Raw genomic sequence first — 18,424 nt, 5'->3', positions numbered from 1 at the left:
CGTCATGCAGTGCGTGACTGTATATATGTAGCGTGTGACTGTATATGTTTTTTTTTTTTTAACAATTCCAGTACTATACACACACAAAATACATAGCTGGATTCTCCAAAAACACCTGGAACTATCATGGTATGTTGACAAAAACAGAGATGAAGCCTGGATTTGGGACAATAACATAAGTTATAAAAGAATTTATTACTCAAATCTCGAGGCACAAAAAATCTCAGGCTGGAATCTTCCTTCATCTATTGGGCACTACTATGTAGAAACATATTAAATTAACAGCTAATATTAATGAAGTATTATCACAATTTATTTCAGAATCAAACTAGTTTAGTAGATGACCAATGCACATAAAATAGGCAAATGTGACAGGCTTTAGAGTTTATTTATAATTTACTTGAATGAGATCCACCTCAGTCTAGCTTAATTTTCTGTAGTATAAAATGATTATTTCATGTCCCTGGCCTAGGGGTCAGGAGAAACCAACAGAAGGAACTATGAGTGAAGATGTATTACCACGTTGTCCCAAATGCGTAAGAGATCTTTTCTCCTTGAAAGAAAGACCCCAAGGCCTCCATTGCACTTTTATTTGAATGTAATATTTGGGACAACTGTCCCAAAGGGCTAATATTTCCCAGTTTAATCTGAGGTCATAATAAAACAAGCAACAAAACAGTATTTGGGATTTCAGTTTCTCACCCTTATCATCAAGACTCACTGCCTCCCATCATCAATATTTATTGAGCATTTACAGTGTACTAGGCACAATAGAACATACAGAAAACATTGTCCCTGCTCTTGAGGAGCTTACATTCTAAAAGAAAAAAAAATACACCTCTGTTAAAATGGTCTTTTTGTTTGGTGTTTTCTGCAAGGTACTGAGGAAACAGTCTGTAGGGTGAGCTTTGGGTATAACTTAGCCCCATCATTATTTTTAAAGAAGAGAGGAAAAGGAAGGATATCAAAGGCAGACAATGACAGACCATTCAGGATAGGCAGGGTTTACAGGGAGATAAACACAATCTCATCAACTAAGGAGAGATTTGCTGCAGTAAATAGGAGGAGGGGAATAGTCTGTGGGATGCAAGCAAAGGAAGCAGGGTATCCTTAGACATCGAGTGGAGCCAGAAAGATCATGCGGCCCTTTTTCCAAGTACATGGCCACCAAGTAGGAATGGTTGGTGACAAGACAGAAGGCTAAAAAAGGTAATCCTGTGCACCTGACGAAGAGAAAGAATCAAGGATCAAAACTGAAGACAGGCTGTAAGAGTATCAAGAAATTCTTAAAAAAACAAAAGTGATTTGGAAGCACAAAACTTATAGTTAATGCTACCCAATGTCATGATGGGCCAAGAACATTGTGGCTGCCTAAGTGAGAAAATGCCATATACCAGAATTTCAAATGGAACACCTCACTTTTCTCCAATCAATCCCCCTTGCCTCTGAAAAAAAACCTAAAACTTTTTTTTTCAGGGGTGGGGGGAGTATGGGACATGGTTGGGAACAGTAGTTATATTAGTAGTATTTTGTTATGATAAACTTGGTATTTAAACTTGGTAAAAGCCCATTAGCTGCCAAGAGGGATTAGGAATAAATTTCCCAAAACGTACAATTTCCTTTAGAGAAGTTTCAGAACCAAAAAACTAATTTACATGAAAAGCTGTAGAGAAAGTAGTTGAAAAGTCCATTCATAAAACTTTTATTCCACTTACATGAACTTAATACACATTCTTAACAATTATGCTTGGATTGTTCATGAAAATTTCATAAGACATTAAACAAAGCTAGCCATCATCTCAAGTTATTTCCCTGTTAACTATTTTTACAGCACATGCATGTTAGGCAAGTATCAAAAAAAAAAAAAAAATCACAAAAGCAAAAAAAACTAAAAAAAGTTAAATACATGGGTTTTTTGTTTTACTGTTGTGCTCGATATACATGAAGTAATGGATATCAAGCAATTCATTTTTACTGCATCTTGTACATTTGTTCTTAGGTTGCCTAAAACATTTAAATACAAATAAAATGAGTGTAGCAAAAATAATGAAAGCAAACAGCAGGTAACTTTACAAGTAATGGAATGTGAACCGTTTCTGCCCTTATCCAGAGTAAATTGGGTCACAACTAAAGGAACACTTCTGCAGCTGTAGTCAAAGGTGTGCACACTGAGACTGAGTATTCCACAGACACACATGGTTCAACATGTAATATCTATGGGATATCCATTTCTACCACAGCCTTGTAAGTGCTCCAAACCTTAAAGTACCCACAATGACTACACCTGTGACTGGAACCAATTATCCCTTTTATTCCCCACCACGACAATATGTAGGCAGTTTTCTTTGCTTAGACATGGAAGCAGTTTTAACACTGGCCCTTGTGAAGCCACAATGTACCAAAAGTACTATGCCAAACATTTATAACTCGTATAAAAATTCCACATCCCCATATTGGCCACCTCAAGATGAAAACAGATAACTCCCTAAATGTTAACTGGCTCTACTCCCCTAATATTAAACATAAAAACCACATGGGAAATATAGAAATTCAAATAGAAGTAACATAAACCTGTCATAAATCGTAAACAAAAAACTATTTGTGGGACAGCATGGATGACAAATGGTCTACTGTGTAAATTTCAGAATGAGGCAGACAAAAGTTGGAAGGCCGGTTAATTTTCTCCTCCTTCTCCCGCTTCAGCTTCATCTCCTTGGGTATCCGATGTCCACAACTGGCAAGAGAAGGAAAGATGTTTCAGCTTGGAAAAAAAATCTTAATACATATGCCAAGGTACCAGAATGTAACTGTGTTTTTTTGTGAAACACTTTCTTAAAAAATAGCAGCACTGAAGACAGCTTAACGACACAAAACACCTCAACACATTTATTTTCTCCCTAATTATTTTGTAAGCATGCTAAGTACAGTACACAGCATAGCTGTGTTTAAATAAAGTCAGATATAGGGAACTCTTGGTTATTTATAGAAGGTAAAGAGAAAGTAGAAGAAATCATAGAAGGGCTACAAAATACTAAGTATCAACAGCTATCAGATTGTCCTGAATAGTCCCAATGTGAGGGATGGATGTGTAAGTTTAGTGCAACTAAACCAGAATCATCTAATCTGGTCCATGCTCAAGGAGGTCAGGTTGACTACCTTCCCTTGGGAGAACTTTCCCATTCCAAAGAGAATCCTAGACTCCGTGAAATTCAAGAGCCACGATCAAGTTTGAACTAAAATACAAATTGAGCTTTTCTAACATTTTTAACTTAGGAAAGCATACCTTTGTGAATTGGTATGATACAAAATAAATAGTTGAACTTACAAAAAACAATATGGTCAAAACCAAATCTAAGAGGTAAAAACTGAATCGTCCCATAGTGGTAGGACTGTGGATTATTAATTTTTCATTAATGTTATTGGTTTTTAGCAGGTTAAAAAAAATTCCAAAATTATTTCAGCTGCTTCAAATAAACATATTTTATAAGTTTTACCACTCTATAATGATTTTTGAGGTAATTATAAAAGGATTGCTTCAACGAAGGAAAAAAAACCAATATCTTTTAATCTCCCAAATCATTCATTAGTTTTATTTATTTATTAACCAAATATAACTCTGGCCTCGAAAGGAGACTTTACAGTTAGCTAAATGACCTCTGGAAGCCTGTGTCCTCCTGTTAAACAGGGGGTTTTGTAAGACAAGATGCAATTATTTTCTAACATCTCTTTCCAGTTCTAACCTTCAAAGATTCTTAAATTTTCCATATAAACATGAAAAAATTTGATACAAGATATTTTTCTTCCTAGGGTTATGTGTTGACAATACTGGAAAACGAGATCCACACTCAAATACTAGGTAGTTTTGACAAAATTTCTTTGACTGATGATAAATGATCCAATCAACCTATAACGATAACAGGTGATACCACCAAGGCTCAAAGAAGATACATAGCAAATAGTGACAGAATCAGAATCCTAACCTTGGTTTTCTTCTTACTCAGCTGGTGCAGTATGCTCTTCATGCTACACTGATAGCAAAATTCAGCTAGGAGTATATGTTTCAGATCAGGCCCTCTCAAAAACTGATGACAATACAACACAGTAACTGGGTCTCACGTATTACCTTTTAGAATGACAACTACTTCATAACTTCAAATCAGAAAACTATGAAAAATTCTTAATATTAAAATTAGGTAACAAATTGAAGAGCTTCAAGATTCATTAAGAAATTACAGTTTATTCTCTTGACTAAAAAATCTCACAAATTTGCCCCCAATTATACTTTCTAAAATAATTTTAAGTATTTAAAATAATAATAAACAAGTACACAATACTGCTCAAAAAACTCTTTGCTGAAAATATTAAATACTAGAATGTAGAACTGGTTCAGAAAATTGGTAGTGGACCAGAATAAAGCTGGAAGAAGCGAAATGTATAAACTGACGATATACAGTCGCCAAGAGAAATGACCCTACAGTTAACAAAAACCAGCAGCACTAGCGATAATCTTCATTCCTGCTCTTTACCTGGCACACAGCAGACACTTGATAATTTTTTCACCTAAGCCTCAAAACTTCTAAAATTAATATTTATCTGAAGGAGAAAAATGGAAAAATCTATGGGACCAAAGAGATATATCAACCAATTGCAATGTGTAGACTTTATTTGGATCCCAATTCAAATAAAAAAACTGTTTTAAAAAAAAGACAATTTAAAAAAGACAAAAAGAGAACTCGAATTTGAACACTGTTTAGATATTTAACATTATTAAGGAATTACTGTCAATGTTTTTGGTGTGATAATGGCACTGCAGTTCTTTTTTCAGTCTGGAGTAAACCAAGAACGACAAGCATGACGTTCTATAATCACTTTTTTACCAAGAGAGTAAGCTAAATAGATTTCCATTCAGATTCTGTGGAGCATCTGAAATTCTGTAACTGAAGTTATTAATGGCCTACCATAGCTGTCTAAGTATGGTCTTCATTAAAATAATTTTTAATGGAATTTAAACATAAAGAGAACTTCAGTATACTTTTAATACTAAGAACTAAACTCTTTTGTGACTGAAATGGAAAAAATGGAATCACCCAGATTGAAGTGGAAAATAAAACAGCCTAATGTGATTGACAAAGTCCAAACCATAGATTACAAAATTATTTTAAAAACTAAAATTTTAACAATAGGTACGTAACTAATGAAAGTGTACATCTTTAGCCCTTGGTCTAATGTTTCAGTTTCTCTAAGGTGGTTTTCTTTACAGTTTTAACAGCAGATAGGATCTTACATTTAATAAAAAAGACCAGAAATATTCCTTGTGGTAATCTATAAAACAACAAAATCTCTTTAACCACATTAACCATTAACGGCTATGTACTTACTGTCAAGTTGTCTCTCAGTAACTGCATTATTAGCGTGCTGTCTTTGTATGACTCTTCACTTAATGTATCAAGTTCAGCAATGGCTTCATCAAAAGCCTATGACCAAAAAAGTACATTTCAGTGCTCAAATAATAAGAATTACTCAATTTCCACATATCAGGTAAAATACATACTGTCTTTGCAAGAGAGCAGGCTTTCTCCGGGGAGTTCAGAATCTCATAATAGAACACAGAGAAGTTAAGGGCCAGACCCAATCTGATAGGATGTGTTGGCTGCATTTCCTTTTTGCTGATTTCAAAAGCTTCTTGGTATGCTTGTTGTGACTGATCCACAATCCCTGGATAATAAAGCACACCAAAAGGTACTGATAAAGTTTGCATTTCATCTTCATGCCTCAAACCAAACCTTTAATATCCAACCATATCCTTTGAAACATTAAGCTGTAGTCACCTCAGAATAAGGCTATTAAAAAAAAAAAAAAAGCTTCTCCTAGAACACCACTCTAGTCATTGGTCAATGTCAAAATAAAAACAACTCTGTAATTATCTCAGTATTACTATATTTTTAATAATTAGTTTGCACTGCTTTACAGTTATGCCGTGACCACTACTTATTAAAATTGTGAGGAAACATTTCTATGCACAAAACTGGCTTTTCAGTAAGGATACATTTTAGAATACCAATATTAGGCAATAGGTAAATACTTTCAGGACTAAAAAAGAGAAAAAAAGTACATTACTGCTTTGTATTTAGTGCTCTAAGCAATTAAAAAATTTAAAAAAAGCTGCTTACACTTCAGAAAGAGACTACTTCCATATTATGTTATTTTATATATGTTCAACAAGAGGTTGAGAAACACGGCATACCTTTCTTGTCATCACCAGCAGCAACCTCAGCCAAGTAACGGTAGTAGTCTCCCTTCATTTTCAAATAGAAGACTTTGCTCTCTGCTTGTGAAGCATTGGGGATCAAGAACTTTTCCAAAAGAGACTTGAGAAGAAAAAAAGAAGTCATAATAAGAATAAAATATTTACAGAACTGAAAGAATTCGCATTGAAGAGCATACTATAGCCTCAGTTATAAAATTTTAATACCTAGTCATTGCCAATAACAATTCTTGAATGCAGCAGGCATGAATTTGTGGTTTAAAAGTAGAATGCTTTGGACAGCAATACTTAAAATGTGAAGTTAGTATTCAGTTTATTATTTAATTATTTATACATCTGAATACTGGCCTCCCCCCTATAGCGCTATCTATTTACATGCTGATAAACACGCATGTTTCAACGAATGTGAAAGCATGATAGCTCATAACATTTTCTAACAAGCTGGCAAACTTTCTATTTTCAAGGTAGTCATGACATTAGAATGCAAAGAATAAGAGAGGAACCTTTTGGGACTCTGGAGGAATATGACTTAAGCAGAAACCAATAATGTAATAAATACTATCAGAGTCCATGACAGAGGAAGCAGAACAAAATTTACTTCATTTATAAGAACACCATTCAAGTAATACCTCACAACAGGTAAAAAGCCGTAAAGCACAAGTTTTATTTTTCCTAACTAAATCCTAAGTGGCAGGATCACGACAATCACAGATCTCAAGAGTAAACCTTTAATTTCATTGTAGTGACTTTTAGTAATACGATCCATGTTTACAGATCACCGCAGACAACAGACAGAACCTCACCCTATATAATTTTGTTTAACCCTTCAACAATCTAATTTAAATCCTAACATGCTAATAATTATATCCTACAATTGATTTAAAGCAAAAAAAAGAAATCATCCTATTAAGGGGAGGAGAAGGCATAATAAACTAGTCATTTTTTTTTTCTTTTAAGGGGGAGAAAGATAATAATTCCAGTAGTAGAATTAGGCAAATGCTAAAAAACAAAACCCCCAAACTCTCAGCACTCCCATTTCCTCCTACTAAATATACTCTAGGAGTCAAGGTGAAAGAAAGTCAATTTTCAACTGTGCTTAGCCCCAAACAAGTCAATTTTTATAAGAAAAAAGGTTATCTAATTCTTGGTTTTTATTCTTCTGGTATTCACTCAATAGTTTATAATCTATATAGCATCTACTTATATGCAAACTAGTTTGAAAAAATGTTTTTAAATAAAAACTCTAACTTTGTTATGTCTACTCCGTTACTATTTTCAGTGATGGGCATGTGAATAAGCTTTTACCCCAGCTTCTCTCCCCTTTCTACAACTTAAGCTACAGATACACAGGTGAAGTGGGTAGCGGCCAAGTTGGCAGTAGGGCAAAGTTGACCTGCATTACAGGAAGGGGTTGGAGGCGCGACAAGTCAACCTGAAATTATGTTTCCTGTGATTAGTAACCAATACTTGAAACTACTGGCCTGAAAGCAGAAGAGCACTTGGGTTAGGATAACAAAATCTTTATTATACCACACCCATACCTTCATATTCAAAGATCTGTCAGCTACACAAGTGTTCTGTCCTTTGAACATCATGCTCTTTGGAGCATGAACACTCTTTGAACACTATGGCTGCTCTTTGACAATCTGCCTCAAACAGAAGATTTAATATACCATTTAATATAGTAAGTGGATTTTTCTTTCCACTTAAGAAACAAATGACCAGGCCTTCTCAAGTTTTATCTTAACACAAAATGCATTATTCATTCAACTATGGGAGATGGTTTGACATAGTGGCTCTGGAATCAGTCTAGGTTTAAACTGTGGCGCAACACACTTTTAAGGGTAAATTCTATTTCTGATTGACTAGGCTAAAGGTTAGGACTATAAAGTCTAATAAAAGAAAGTGTAATGTGATTAACCAGAATTCACAAATAACTTAGAGAAAAATATATAAATTTGAAGAAGGCACCATATACAATTCAATTGTGAACTGCTCTCTGGCTTATTTACATATATTTAAGATTATACCAAGAATACATTAAAATAAAAGAAGTGACAATAACTAAGCCCAGCCATGAAATCAACTCTACCTAGGCATTTCTATTTTATATTTCATTGCTTCAACATATTTTTTACATTCACTTATTCTCCAAATACTTATATGTCACTGTGCTAGGCACTGAGAATATAATGGTGAGCAAGAAGGTCTCTAAGTTTGCGGGTAAGTGGTCTAGCAAGGAAGACAACTGAAACTAAGAATAACACTGCTTTGTCACACCCTTCACTTTTCAATGACTTAGATTATCCAACCCTCTCTATATATGTAAAGATGAAGGCCACAAACATGTGCAGTTCGTTGAAGGTGGTTCACTTAAGATGCAAAACTTTAAAGTACACATCAGAAAACTTGTAGAAATTATTTAGGCAAGGTGTCAATAAATGTTACAAGAAAATAGTAATTCATCTTTTATGAGCCGTAACTTCTGTATCCCTAAAGACATTGTTTTACCCCAGGTAACTCATACTGAGAATTTTTAAAGAAGTAGTTAAGCACCTCTTCCCCCAAAGTGAACACTGAATTAGCCATAACATCTGATTAAAACAGCAAAGGTGGCGGTCCCGTGGCGTAGTGGTTAAGTTCGCGTGCTCCACTTCGGCGGCCTGGGGTTTGTGGGTTCGGATCTCGGGCACGCACCGACACACCGCTTTGTCAAGCCATGTTATGGCAGCATCCCATATAAAGTGGAGGAAGATGGGCACGGATGTTAGCCCAGGGCCAATCTTCCTCACACACACACACAAAAACGACAACTTTAAAGCTATTAACCAGAACCTACAAAGTAACAGGAAGGTGAAATAACAGTAGTCAGGTTGCTTATTGACCTAATGATAGACCAAAAGGACCAAGTATCAACAGGGGCAAATGTTTCTGGCGAAATGCTGACTTTAAGTTGAGAAAGCAAACTCATCAAATTGCACACATTAAATATGTGCAGTTCTTTGTACATCGATTATACCTCAATAAAGCTCTTAAAAATAAAAGAAGTTGAAAAAGGGATAAATGGCATACTTTTGTCTATCAAATCTTCCAATGACATGATGCTAAAGAATCAGTAAGATTTAAAAAACAAAAAGCAAGAAAGACCGGATTAAAGATTAAATTTGAAGAGGCTAACATTTTCGTTTAAAAAGCTAACTATGAAAGAATATAATCGTGGTAGACTGTCTCCAAAGATGTCCTCCACCAATTACCCTGCCATGTCTGTTCATGTATGCCATTCCCCCTCCTGTCAAGCGGTGGAATTTACTTCCTTTCTCCTGAGTCCAGACTAACTTTGTTGACTTGCTTTGACCAAAAGAATATGGTGGAGGGGCCGGCCTGGTGGCGCAGCGGTGAGCGTGCTACAGTGGCCCAGGGTTCGCAGGTTTGGATCCCAGGCGTGCACCAATGCACCGCTTGTCAAGCCATGCTGTGGCGGCCTTCCATATAAAGTGGACGAAGATAGGTACGGATGTTAGCCAAGGGCCAATCTTCCTCAGCAAGAAGAGGAGGATTGGCATCGCATATTAGCGAAGGGTTGATCTTCCTCACACACAAAAAAAGAATATGGTGGAAGTAACTGCTGTTCCAGTTCTGGGCCTAACCCTGAAGAGGACTGACAGCTCCCCTTTTGCTCTCTTGGAGCCCTGAGCCAGCTCATAAAAATTCAAACTACCCTGCTGGAGAGAAAGACCAAGCCAACCCCAGTCAAGGAATGTGTTAAGTGAGCCATGTGGATATTTTAGCCCTAGTTAAACACAGCAATAAGTGACCCCAGCCAATACCATGTGAAGAACCGCCCAACAGAAACCAGGCAAGCCACAGAATCACAAGTAAGAATAAATCATTGTTTTAAGTCACTGAGTTTTGATTGGTTTGTTATGCAGCAATAAACTGAGAAAAATAATCGTTAACATTATTTCAATAATAAACATGACATTTTTGATACTTAAATTAAGCACTTTATATGGATTATTTAATCTTTCCATAACCCACCTATGACGTACAAACTACAATTATCTCCAACTTATGGAAGACAACGGGGCCCACCAATATAATCTAATGTGCACAAAACCACAGCTAACTTGTTAAGGTACAACTCCAACTAGGCAATCTGATCTGTACTACTAACATTATGCTACATTTTCTCTGCCTTCGTATGGTGATACGTCTACTAAAGTGATTCCAAGATAGTAATACAACTAAGAAGCAAGTTAAGGAAAATAATTCAGTTCTACACTGAGCTGACAGACCAAATCTAGAGTATACTGTTTCTTTAAAAACGTATCATAACAGGCACTGACAAATTGGAGAGTGTCCTAGAAAGCAAGCAATGGTGAGGAAACTGGAAACTGTCATGAAGATTAAAGAATATGTCATGAATGGCTCCAGAAGACAAGACTAGTTAAATTTAGTAGCAAGGGGCAGATTTCTGCTCAATGAGAAAACTTACATGAATGTTCTACACTTGGAAAAGGCCACCTAGTCAGACAGTGAGTTCCACTCTTCTTAGAGATTTTAAGGAGAAATGAGAGGCTCACTTGAGTATTTTGTAGAGAAGATTCATAAATCAAATGTGGTCTCATTCAACTCTAATGTAAGATATGAAAGATACAGAGCTTGCTGAATTAAGTTAATTGTAACACTAAAGAGGTGATTAAGTATGTTAATTTGTCAAACTGACCAGAGAGAAACGAAAGCTCAATTTTTCAGATGTGCATTATACAATGCAATCTGTCCTAAATTTCATTCATCTATAGCAGTACAATGAAAGTGATGACGACTCTGGGACACTGTAGGAATCTGATTTTAAAAGGGGTGACATAGCATTATATAAGAAAAAAAAGTAGACTGCATCACAACTCAAAGTATAAAAGGAAGGTTAAGCTGAGTACTGATGTACCTTCCGCTTGTAAAATTCTTCATATAACAAAATACATTAACTTTCTAATCCAAATACAATTTACAATGGAAAAGGATTTTCAGGTCAAACACACAATTTAAGAACATCTTGCACTTAAGCACTAAACTGAGGCTACTATGTTAATCCATGAATCCTGCTGAAATATAATTTGATTTAGAAATTCACAGTAATTCCTCAAGCAATTCAAAAACCTGTTTTTGATAGCAGTCACTGTCTTTTAAAGATATCATGGCCAACATTTTCAAAAATATCTAAGATTAATTTGCTGAATTAGAGTTAATACATATTCTGACTTTATTCAGTAGTCATCCTAATAATGTTAAGTGGGACAGGAAGCTGCAAGATGTCCCTAGAAGCCCATAGCCAATACCTCTTTGTAAATAGTTCATAATCCAGAGATACAGACATGATATGGTTCTGAAGAGAGGGCACTGAACCTTAATCTAACCAACAGGTAAATTATGTAGAGCTTCAGATCTTAGAGATAAAGGTTTTTCTCTCGCTACAGCATCATGGGACAATTAACCACTTAGGTTGTGAAAACACTTAAGACACATGGGGTCAAGTAATGATTTCCCTCCAAACTAGTCAATTTAGCCAGGGCAGAAGACATTAACAGTAGTTTCTAACACATGCCTTGATCCAAAGATGATCTTCATAACAGCAACGCTTTGATTTAAGTGTATTAAAATGAAGAAACCACATAAACTGACAGGTCACCTAGTTCTGACTGCCCTTCCTGGGGTAGGCTCAACCCACCCCCACTAACAGGGATTTAGAATTTAAATAAACATTCAATCCTGACTGCGGTCAAATATTTCTAATGAAAGGTTTACAAATTGAAAATCCAACTCTATTCTAGTGATATACCTCTCTCACTGGTCCTTTAATACGATCATAGCCTGAAATTAAGAGGAAGAGTAAAACACCAAACCTTTTTTTCTTTTTTTTTGTGAGGAAGATCAGCCCTGAGCTAACATCCGTGTTAATCCTCCTCTTTTTGCTGAGGAAGACCGGCTCTGAGCTAACATCCATTGCCCATCCTCCTCCTTTTTTCTCCCCAAAGCCCCAGTAGATAGTTGTATGTCATAGCTGCGCATCCTTCTAGTTGCTGTATGTGGGACGCCGCCTCAGTGTGGCTCGACAAGCGGTGCGTCGGTGCACGCCTGGGATCCGAACCTGGGCCGCCAGCAGCGGAGTGCGCGCACTCAACCACTAAGCCACGGGGCCAGCCCAAACATCAAATCTTTAGGTAACAATTAGACTAGAAACTACCTAAACCACCAAAACTGCTGCCTGAGCTGGTGCAAGACCCTAATCTCTGGACATCCAAGCACTTCCTGGAGCAAGAGCTTGGTGTAATAGAAATAGTACAAACTCTAAAACTAGGCTGACTTTGAACCCCACTCTCAACATTAATTTTGAGATCTCAGGCAAGTTAATCTCTCAGAGCCTTAATTTTCTCATCTATGAAGCGAAAAATGAAAATCTACTTACAAAATAATTAAAATGCAAATCTATTTCAAAAGGCTGCTATGAGGCCTAGATGAGAGTATAACAGGAAAGCAGCAATCGCAGCTCCTGATACAGTGTAGGCACTGTAACTCAGATGTAAATAGAAGATATGGGGATCTCAACAATCCAAAATCTGCTCTTTTGTTCTTGCACTCTCAATTTTAGTACTTTATTTTGGGTTTAGTAATCCAAGATTCGTGTAACTACTAAGTGTGGAGAAATAATGTGCAAAAAGCTTTCATTTAAAAACACAGGATTAAGTCATATCAAAGGGCAAAAGATAAAAGAAAAATATTTTCCTTTAGTACTTATTCTTTTTACAGCAGACTTGTAAAGGGGCACAACCTATGGCGACAGATTGCCTACTGCCTAAATTCAAATCCCAGTGCCTAAATTCAAATCCCAGTTTACTGCTTACTGGCTGCGTCACCTTACAAAGTTCTGAAATCTCAACTAAGCACATATATTCAGAAACAGCAAAATCAAGGGGCAGGCTAGGTACATCCTAATGTCATTTCCTGGATCCTTGGATATGCTCTAGGTTTCGATGTAACGACCCTGTAAGAAGGAGGCTAAGAGATACAAATAAAAAATCCCAGAGCTGGGTGGGAGGCTAGTTTGAGGCAGCAAGATAGAGTAAACTTTTTTGGAAGTCAGGAGGCCTGGATTTTGGTACTAACTCTGCCACCAAGAGAAGTGACAGAAGCTTCAAATACAAAATCATGACCCACCCCCTCATTCAATCTTCTGGGGTTTCACTACAGCATTCATTTCAAAACTTCCCTTGCTCTTTTATCCCAGGAAAAACCTCTCTAATGCACTGAACACTTCCTACCCCATCACTATTCCTTAGCTTTTCTTTAAATTCAAGGTCACTTTTTCTTTCCTTTCTTAAATGGGAATCAATAATTTATAGACTAAGGGTCCTTAGACTAAACTCTAAAAAATTAACAAGTACCCATGTGTTTACATTATTTATTTCAGCCCTCAAGAATGGAGACCACCTGCCACTATGTGCTCAAATCCTTGGGCTATGTGCTGTAACTTGAGCTTGGCAATTAGAATATATGAAGCCAACTAACAAAAAATATATTTCACAGGAAAATTACAAGTTATAGAGCTGGGATATCCTCCCCTTTCAAAAAGTAATTCATTCATTATAGAATGACATAACCCATTTAGAAAGTACTTCGGCAAAATACAGTTGGTTCACAACCTTTGACAAAGTAATCATACTTATAGGGTGTCTACCTTAGAAAACAATTCAATTGATATATTCACACCATAGGGTATTTTTTTTAGAAGTCCACATTGCTGTTTAAAAAAATATAACGTCCTATCTAAATATAATTGGTTAAGTAAGAGGACAACATCATGCGTCTCCTAATATGATGCATCAAGGAGGGCACAATATCACTTCCAGGAATTCTTCCCCAAAATGTACAATAGGAATTTAATCACGAGGACTCACCAGACACATCCAAATTGAGGAAAATTCTACAAAATAACTGACCAGTACTCTTTAAAAAAGTTATAAAAATCATGAAAGGCCAAGACTGAAAAACTGATCCAGATTAAAGGAAAGTAAGGAGACATGACAATGAAATGTAAGTATGATCCTGGACTGAATTCTGGACCAAAATTAAAAGATTATATAATTTGTCAATAAATTCTATAGGTTATATAATAGTTGAATTTTTATTAATTTACTAATTTTGATAATTATACTGTGGTTATATAATATGTTAACATTTGGGGAATCCGGTAAAGGATATATGGGTAATTCTTCATATAATTTTTCCAATTTTTTTTCTAAATTTGAAATTATTTCAAAATTAAAAGTTAACAACTGATTAGAAAGAAAATTTAACTACCATATATAGAAAAGGTTATTTTGTCTTTTGGTTATTTAATATTACAATTATTATATAAAAACAAGTTTTAAAGAAAAATCCTTTTTAATAAATAGTGACTTTCTACAAGATGGCATTACCAGTGAATTTTGCATGCCACCCTCATACCCTTTTTGTGCTCATCTGTGTTTTCAAATTTCCTTATTAGGCTGGTAAACCTTGTATTTAGGAGAGAAATGGCACAAAAACAAGGATGCATTTGTAAATAAAAATATGAGGGATAGAGAGGAGGTTCCTACTTTGTCTTAGAGAGTATTTCACCAATTGGTCACAGTGTTAAATTTAATTTCCATGAAGATAAATATACATAAAATGTCACTAACAAATAGTAAATAGCCCCAGAATACCAAAGCAAAAGAATCAACCTCTAACGAGACATTTATTGACTGTAATTTGAAAATATACCTAGGGTAACAGTCTCCTTTGCCTTGACCTCATCAAATATGTGAATGGGAAAGACCAAGCCTCCATAACCCATTCCTCTGTTTTAGATTTTACTAGCATGGCCCTCTTCCATGAACACAAGAAATGAAGAGACAGGTTAGGATACAGATACTCTGCTTTCATATACATCACGCACAAACAATGCCAGTAGATAAGAGGGAAAAGGTGGCAAGAAACTGAGGCACAAGGGCCCTTGAATGTAATTCATTATTTTCATTTAAGTATAGAACCCTAAAACACAGTCTAAAACGGAAGCCATCGCTTTTAATGAAATTAAACAAAGTGGTAATTTTTCCAGTTATTCTGACAACCTCTCCCTATCTCTCCTAAAACCCATATATTTTATGGCAGAGTAAACATCACGTTTCAATCTACAACTAAGGTGATACTACCATGAGGGACAAAAATATGAATGCTTATGGTATGATCTATGAACCTCTGAGCTTCAGTTTCTTGATCTGTTAAAATGAAAAAGCTAGGCTGGATCCTCCTTCAAGCTAAAATTCAATGATTCTATGAAGTTCAACTCTCAACTTATTTTATTATTTAATTAAAAAGATCAAAATACCCCCCACAAATATCATTTTTAATAACATCCTCAGCAGGAAATTTAATTCCAATTCTGCAGCGCACTGTAGAAGTTCAAATTTCCAGTCTTGCACAATTCCCTTGTGCACATGGAGCACTTTCCCAGAACTTCCACTTTATTCTGTAGAGCCACTGAGCCTTTTACCATTCCTAGATCTCTTAAAATTCTAAAAAAGCAAGCAGGCTATTTTTGCTGCAATAGGGGCCTAGCAATTTGGAAATTAGTCTCTTACTCCCCCTTGTGGCTGGAATGGCTTCCTTTCTTTCTACTGCAACTTCATCAGCTGCCTCCAACCAACCCAAGCACTCCACCAAAAATGCTAATCAGGTTGCCAAGAACTAATTTAGTAGGTACTTGCAGACATTTTGACTATAAATTCACTTTTTTGTGCAATGTTGGCCTAAGAGAGTAAAATTTTAAGTGTTCTATGAATGATAAGTTCATACAGATATGAAGGGACAGAGCTGCTTAACTTCAAGGATGGACTCCTAGAGGATTTTGACCAATCACTTACCTGAATGGATTTTCCATTAATAATAAATAGAGGGGGGTGGCCGGTCCAGTGGCGCAAGCCCTTAAGTGCTCTCGATCAGCTGCGGCGGCCCGGGGTTCGCCGGTTTGGATCCCGGGCGCGCACCAATGCACCGCTTGTCAAGCCATGCTGTGGCGGTGTCCCATATAAAGCGGAGGAAGATGGTCATGGATGTTAGCCCAGGGCCAGTCTTCCTCGGCAAAAAAAAAAAGAGGAGGATTGGCAGATGTTAGCACAGGGCCCATCTTCCTCACCAAAAAAAATAAATAAAAATAAATAGATGGCAAATCTTCACCATTTAACTTTTACAAAATCAACAAGGAATTTGATAAAGCCAAGATATATTATCCCCGCTGTTTAAGGAATGTTAAAGCCAGCCTAAAATTTCATTATAATTCCTGTTAAAAGCTCGACTGTTGCTCCCTGACTTTTGCCCAAAATGAAACAAAAGATATCTGCACAAAACTTAATGCTAACAGAAAGCCTGGAGTGTTCTAAAATCTTTGTTTGTTTTTTGCAAAATCAATAGGGTGAAAGGGCTAACAATAAGTGAGACAAAAAACTGCTAACTTAAATCAGGTTCAGAGAATTGCCTGCCTCTGAATCCTTAATGCTAGCAAAATAATCCCAGGAGAAATCAATGTTTTACCTCACATTCAAAATGTAGCTCTTACAGATAAAAAGTAAAATGGTAAGAAGTACCAAAAATAACTTATTGCGCATTAAGTGATAACTGTTAAAATTGTTCCGACCCTCCTGGGAGCTTTACTTCTCCCCTCCCCCAGAGCCACTTTTACAGTTGGCATCAACCTTAACTTGAGCTCAAGTTTCTCACCAATCAAGGCCCATTTCTCAATATTTTGATTGATACTTAATTTTTTTTTATAATTTTATTTATTTATTTTTCCCCCGAAGCCCTAGTAGATAGTTGTATGTCATAGCTGCACATCCTTCTAGTTGCTGTATGTGGGACACGGCCTCAGCATGGCCAGAGAAGTGGTGCGCCGGTGCGCGCCCGGGATCCAAACCCGGGCCGCCAGCAGCGGAGCGCGCGCACTTAACCGCTAAAGCCACGGGGCGGGCCCTGATACTTAATTTTTGATAGTGTTTTTTAACTTGCACATGCACACTGTGTATTATGTATAAACTCCCTACTGGGACTAGATTTTATCAGCCACTTCTTAAAATGGTTGAAGACCAGCTCTTCCATATTCAACCAACATGCAGTACTTTCCCTCTCATTATGTTATATTTTTTGTGTACATATCCATTTTCCTCTCTAGGTTGTCTTGATTTTTTAAAGAGCAGGGGCTTTTTATATTTATTATATTTATTTTTTTTATAGCACAGGGATTACAGAATGCCAGGTAACAAATATTACATACAAAGAGGTTAAGCAATTTATTAAAATTCTCTTAAATTTAGTCTCTAAATTAATAAATCAAGCCACAGTGAAGAGATATCACAGAGATACAGAAGGTAAGCAGTGTATTTGCTATTTAATATCACCATGCGGGTGGTGGTAACTCAGTAATTCTCAAAACATCCTGGAGGTAGATACTATTATCATTCCCATTTTGAAGATGTGGAAACAGTCACAGAGATATAATAACTTGCCCAAAGTCATAAATAAAACTTTCAAACCCCAAAAGTCTGCATAGTCTGTGCTAGGTTATATCACCCTCTAAAATAAGGTAGTTCACACTTTAGTTTCCTTTACTTTTAGAAATATTACACAAGATTATTCTTCAAGTTTTATTCCTGTGATCCAATTAAATTAACAGTCTGTTGATAATCCCATCAGATGGAAACAACCAAAGGAAAGGAAGTCATTACTCTTAATAAAGAGCATGTTCACTTAGGGATGTCATATTTCCAAACATCTTCCAAACACAGTACTAAAGTTCTCATCAAATTACTGCATTGAGAACTTGCTTTTCTAAGTATACGACAGCCTGCCTATATAACACTGTCCTCAACTGTCAATTCCACCTAATCACATTTTAAAAGTAATGTGTTTTGGGTAGGATTTTCATCAAGTGTCCCTGGGTTGAATGTGGTCCAAGTATGTCCCTCTAAACTCTGGGCAATGGTGTTTATTATGTTTTAAGAAGGAAGAAAACTATGAGCTGACTGTTCATGAGTCTTAGATCAACAAGAGATGCAGGTCTTTCTCAGAAAAGCATTTGTAATTTATCAC

At 36.2% G+C, this 18,424-nt stretch overlaps 1 protein-coding gene across 1 annotated transcript in view; it reads right to left on the bottom strand.

Moving 5' to 3' along the window:
* Positions 1 to 575: 575 nt before the first annotated feature.
* The window catches only part of YWHAZ (tyrosine 3-monooxygenase/tryptophan 5-monooxygenase activation protein zeta), a 30,485-nt gene continuing 12,636 nt past the window's right edge, over positions 576 to 18,424 (bottom strand). Inside the window, exons 3-6 of the mRNA XM_004431216.3 lie at positions 6,245 to 6,368; positions 5,552 to 5,715; positions 5,379 to 5,474; positions 576 to 2,734 (exon numbers count right to left, since the gene is read on the bottom strand). Of these exons, the coding sequence (XP_004431273.1) occupies positions 2,675 to 2,734; positions 5,379 to 5,474; positions 5,552 to 5,715; positions 6,245 to 6,368 (444 nt within the window). The 3' untranslated portion in view covers positions 576 to 2,674. The remainder of the gene's footprint in view (positions 2,735 to 5,378; positions 5,475 to 5,551; positions 5,716 to 6,244; positions 6,369 to 18,424) is intronic.

Source organism: Ceratotherium simum, chromosome 23, assembly GCF_057802395.1.
Source record: "Ceratotherium simum simum isolate JZ-2026a chromosome 23, ASM5780239v1, whole genome shotgun sequence".
NCBI lineage: Eukaryota > Metazoa > Chordata > Mammalia > Perissodactyla > Rhinocerotidae > Ceratotherium > Ceratotherium simum.
Note: the sequence above shows the minus strand (reverse complement) of the source record. Positions and strands in the feature narration are given on the sequence as shown.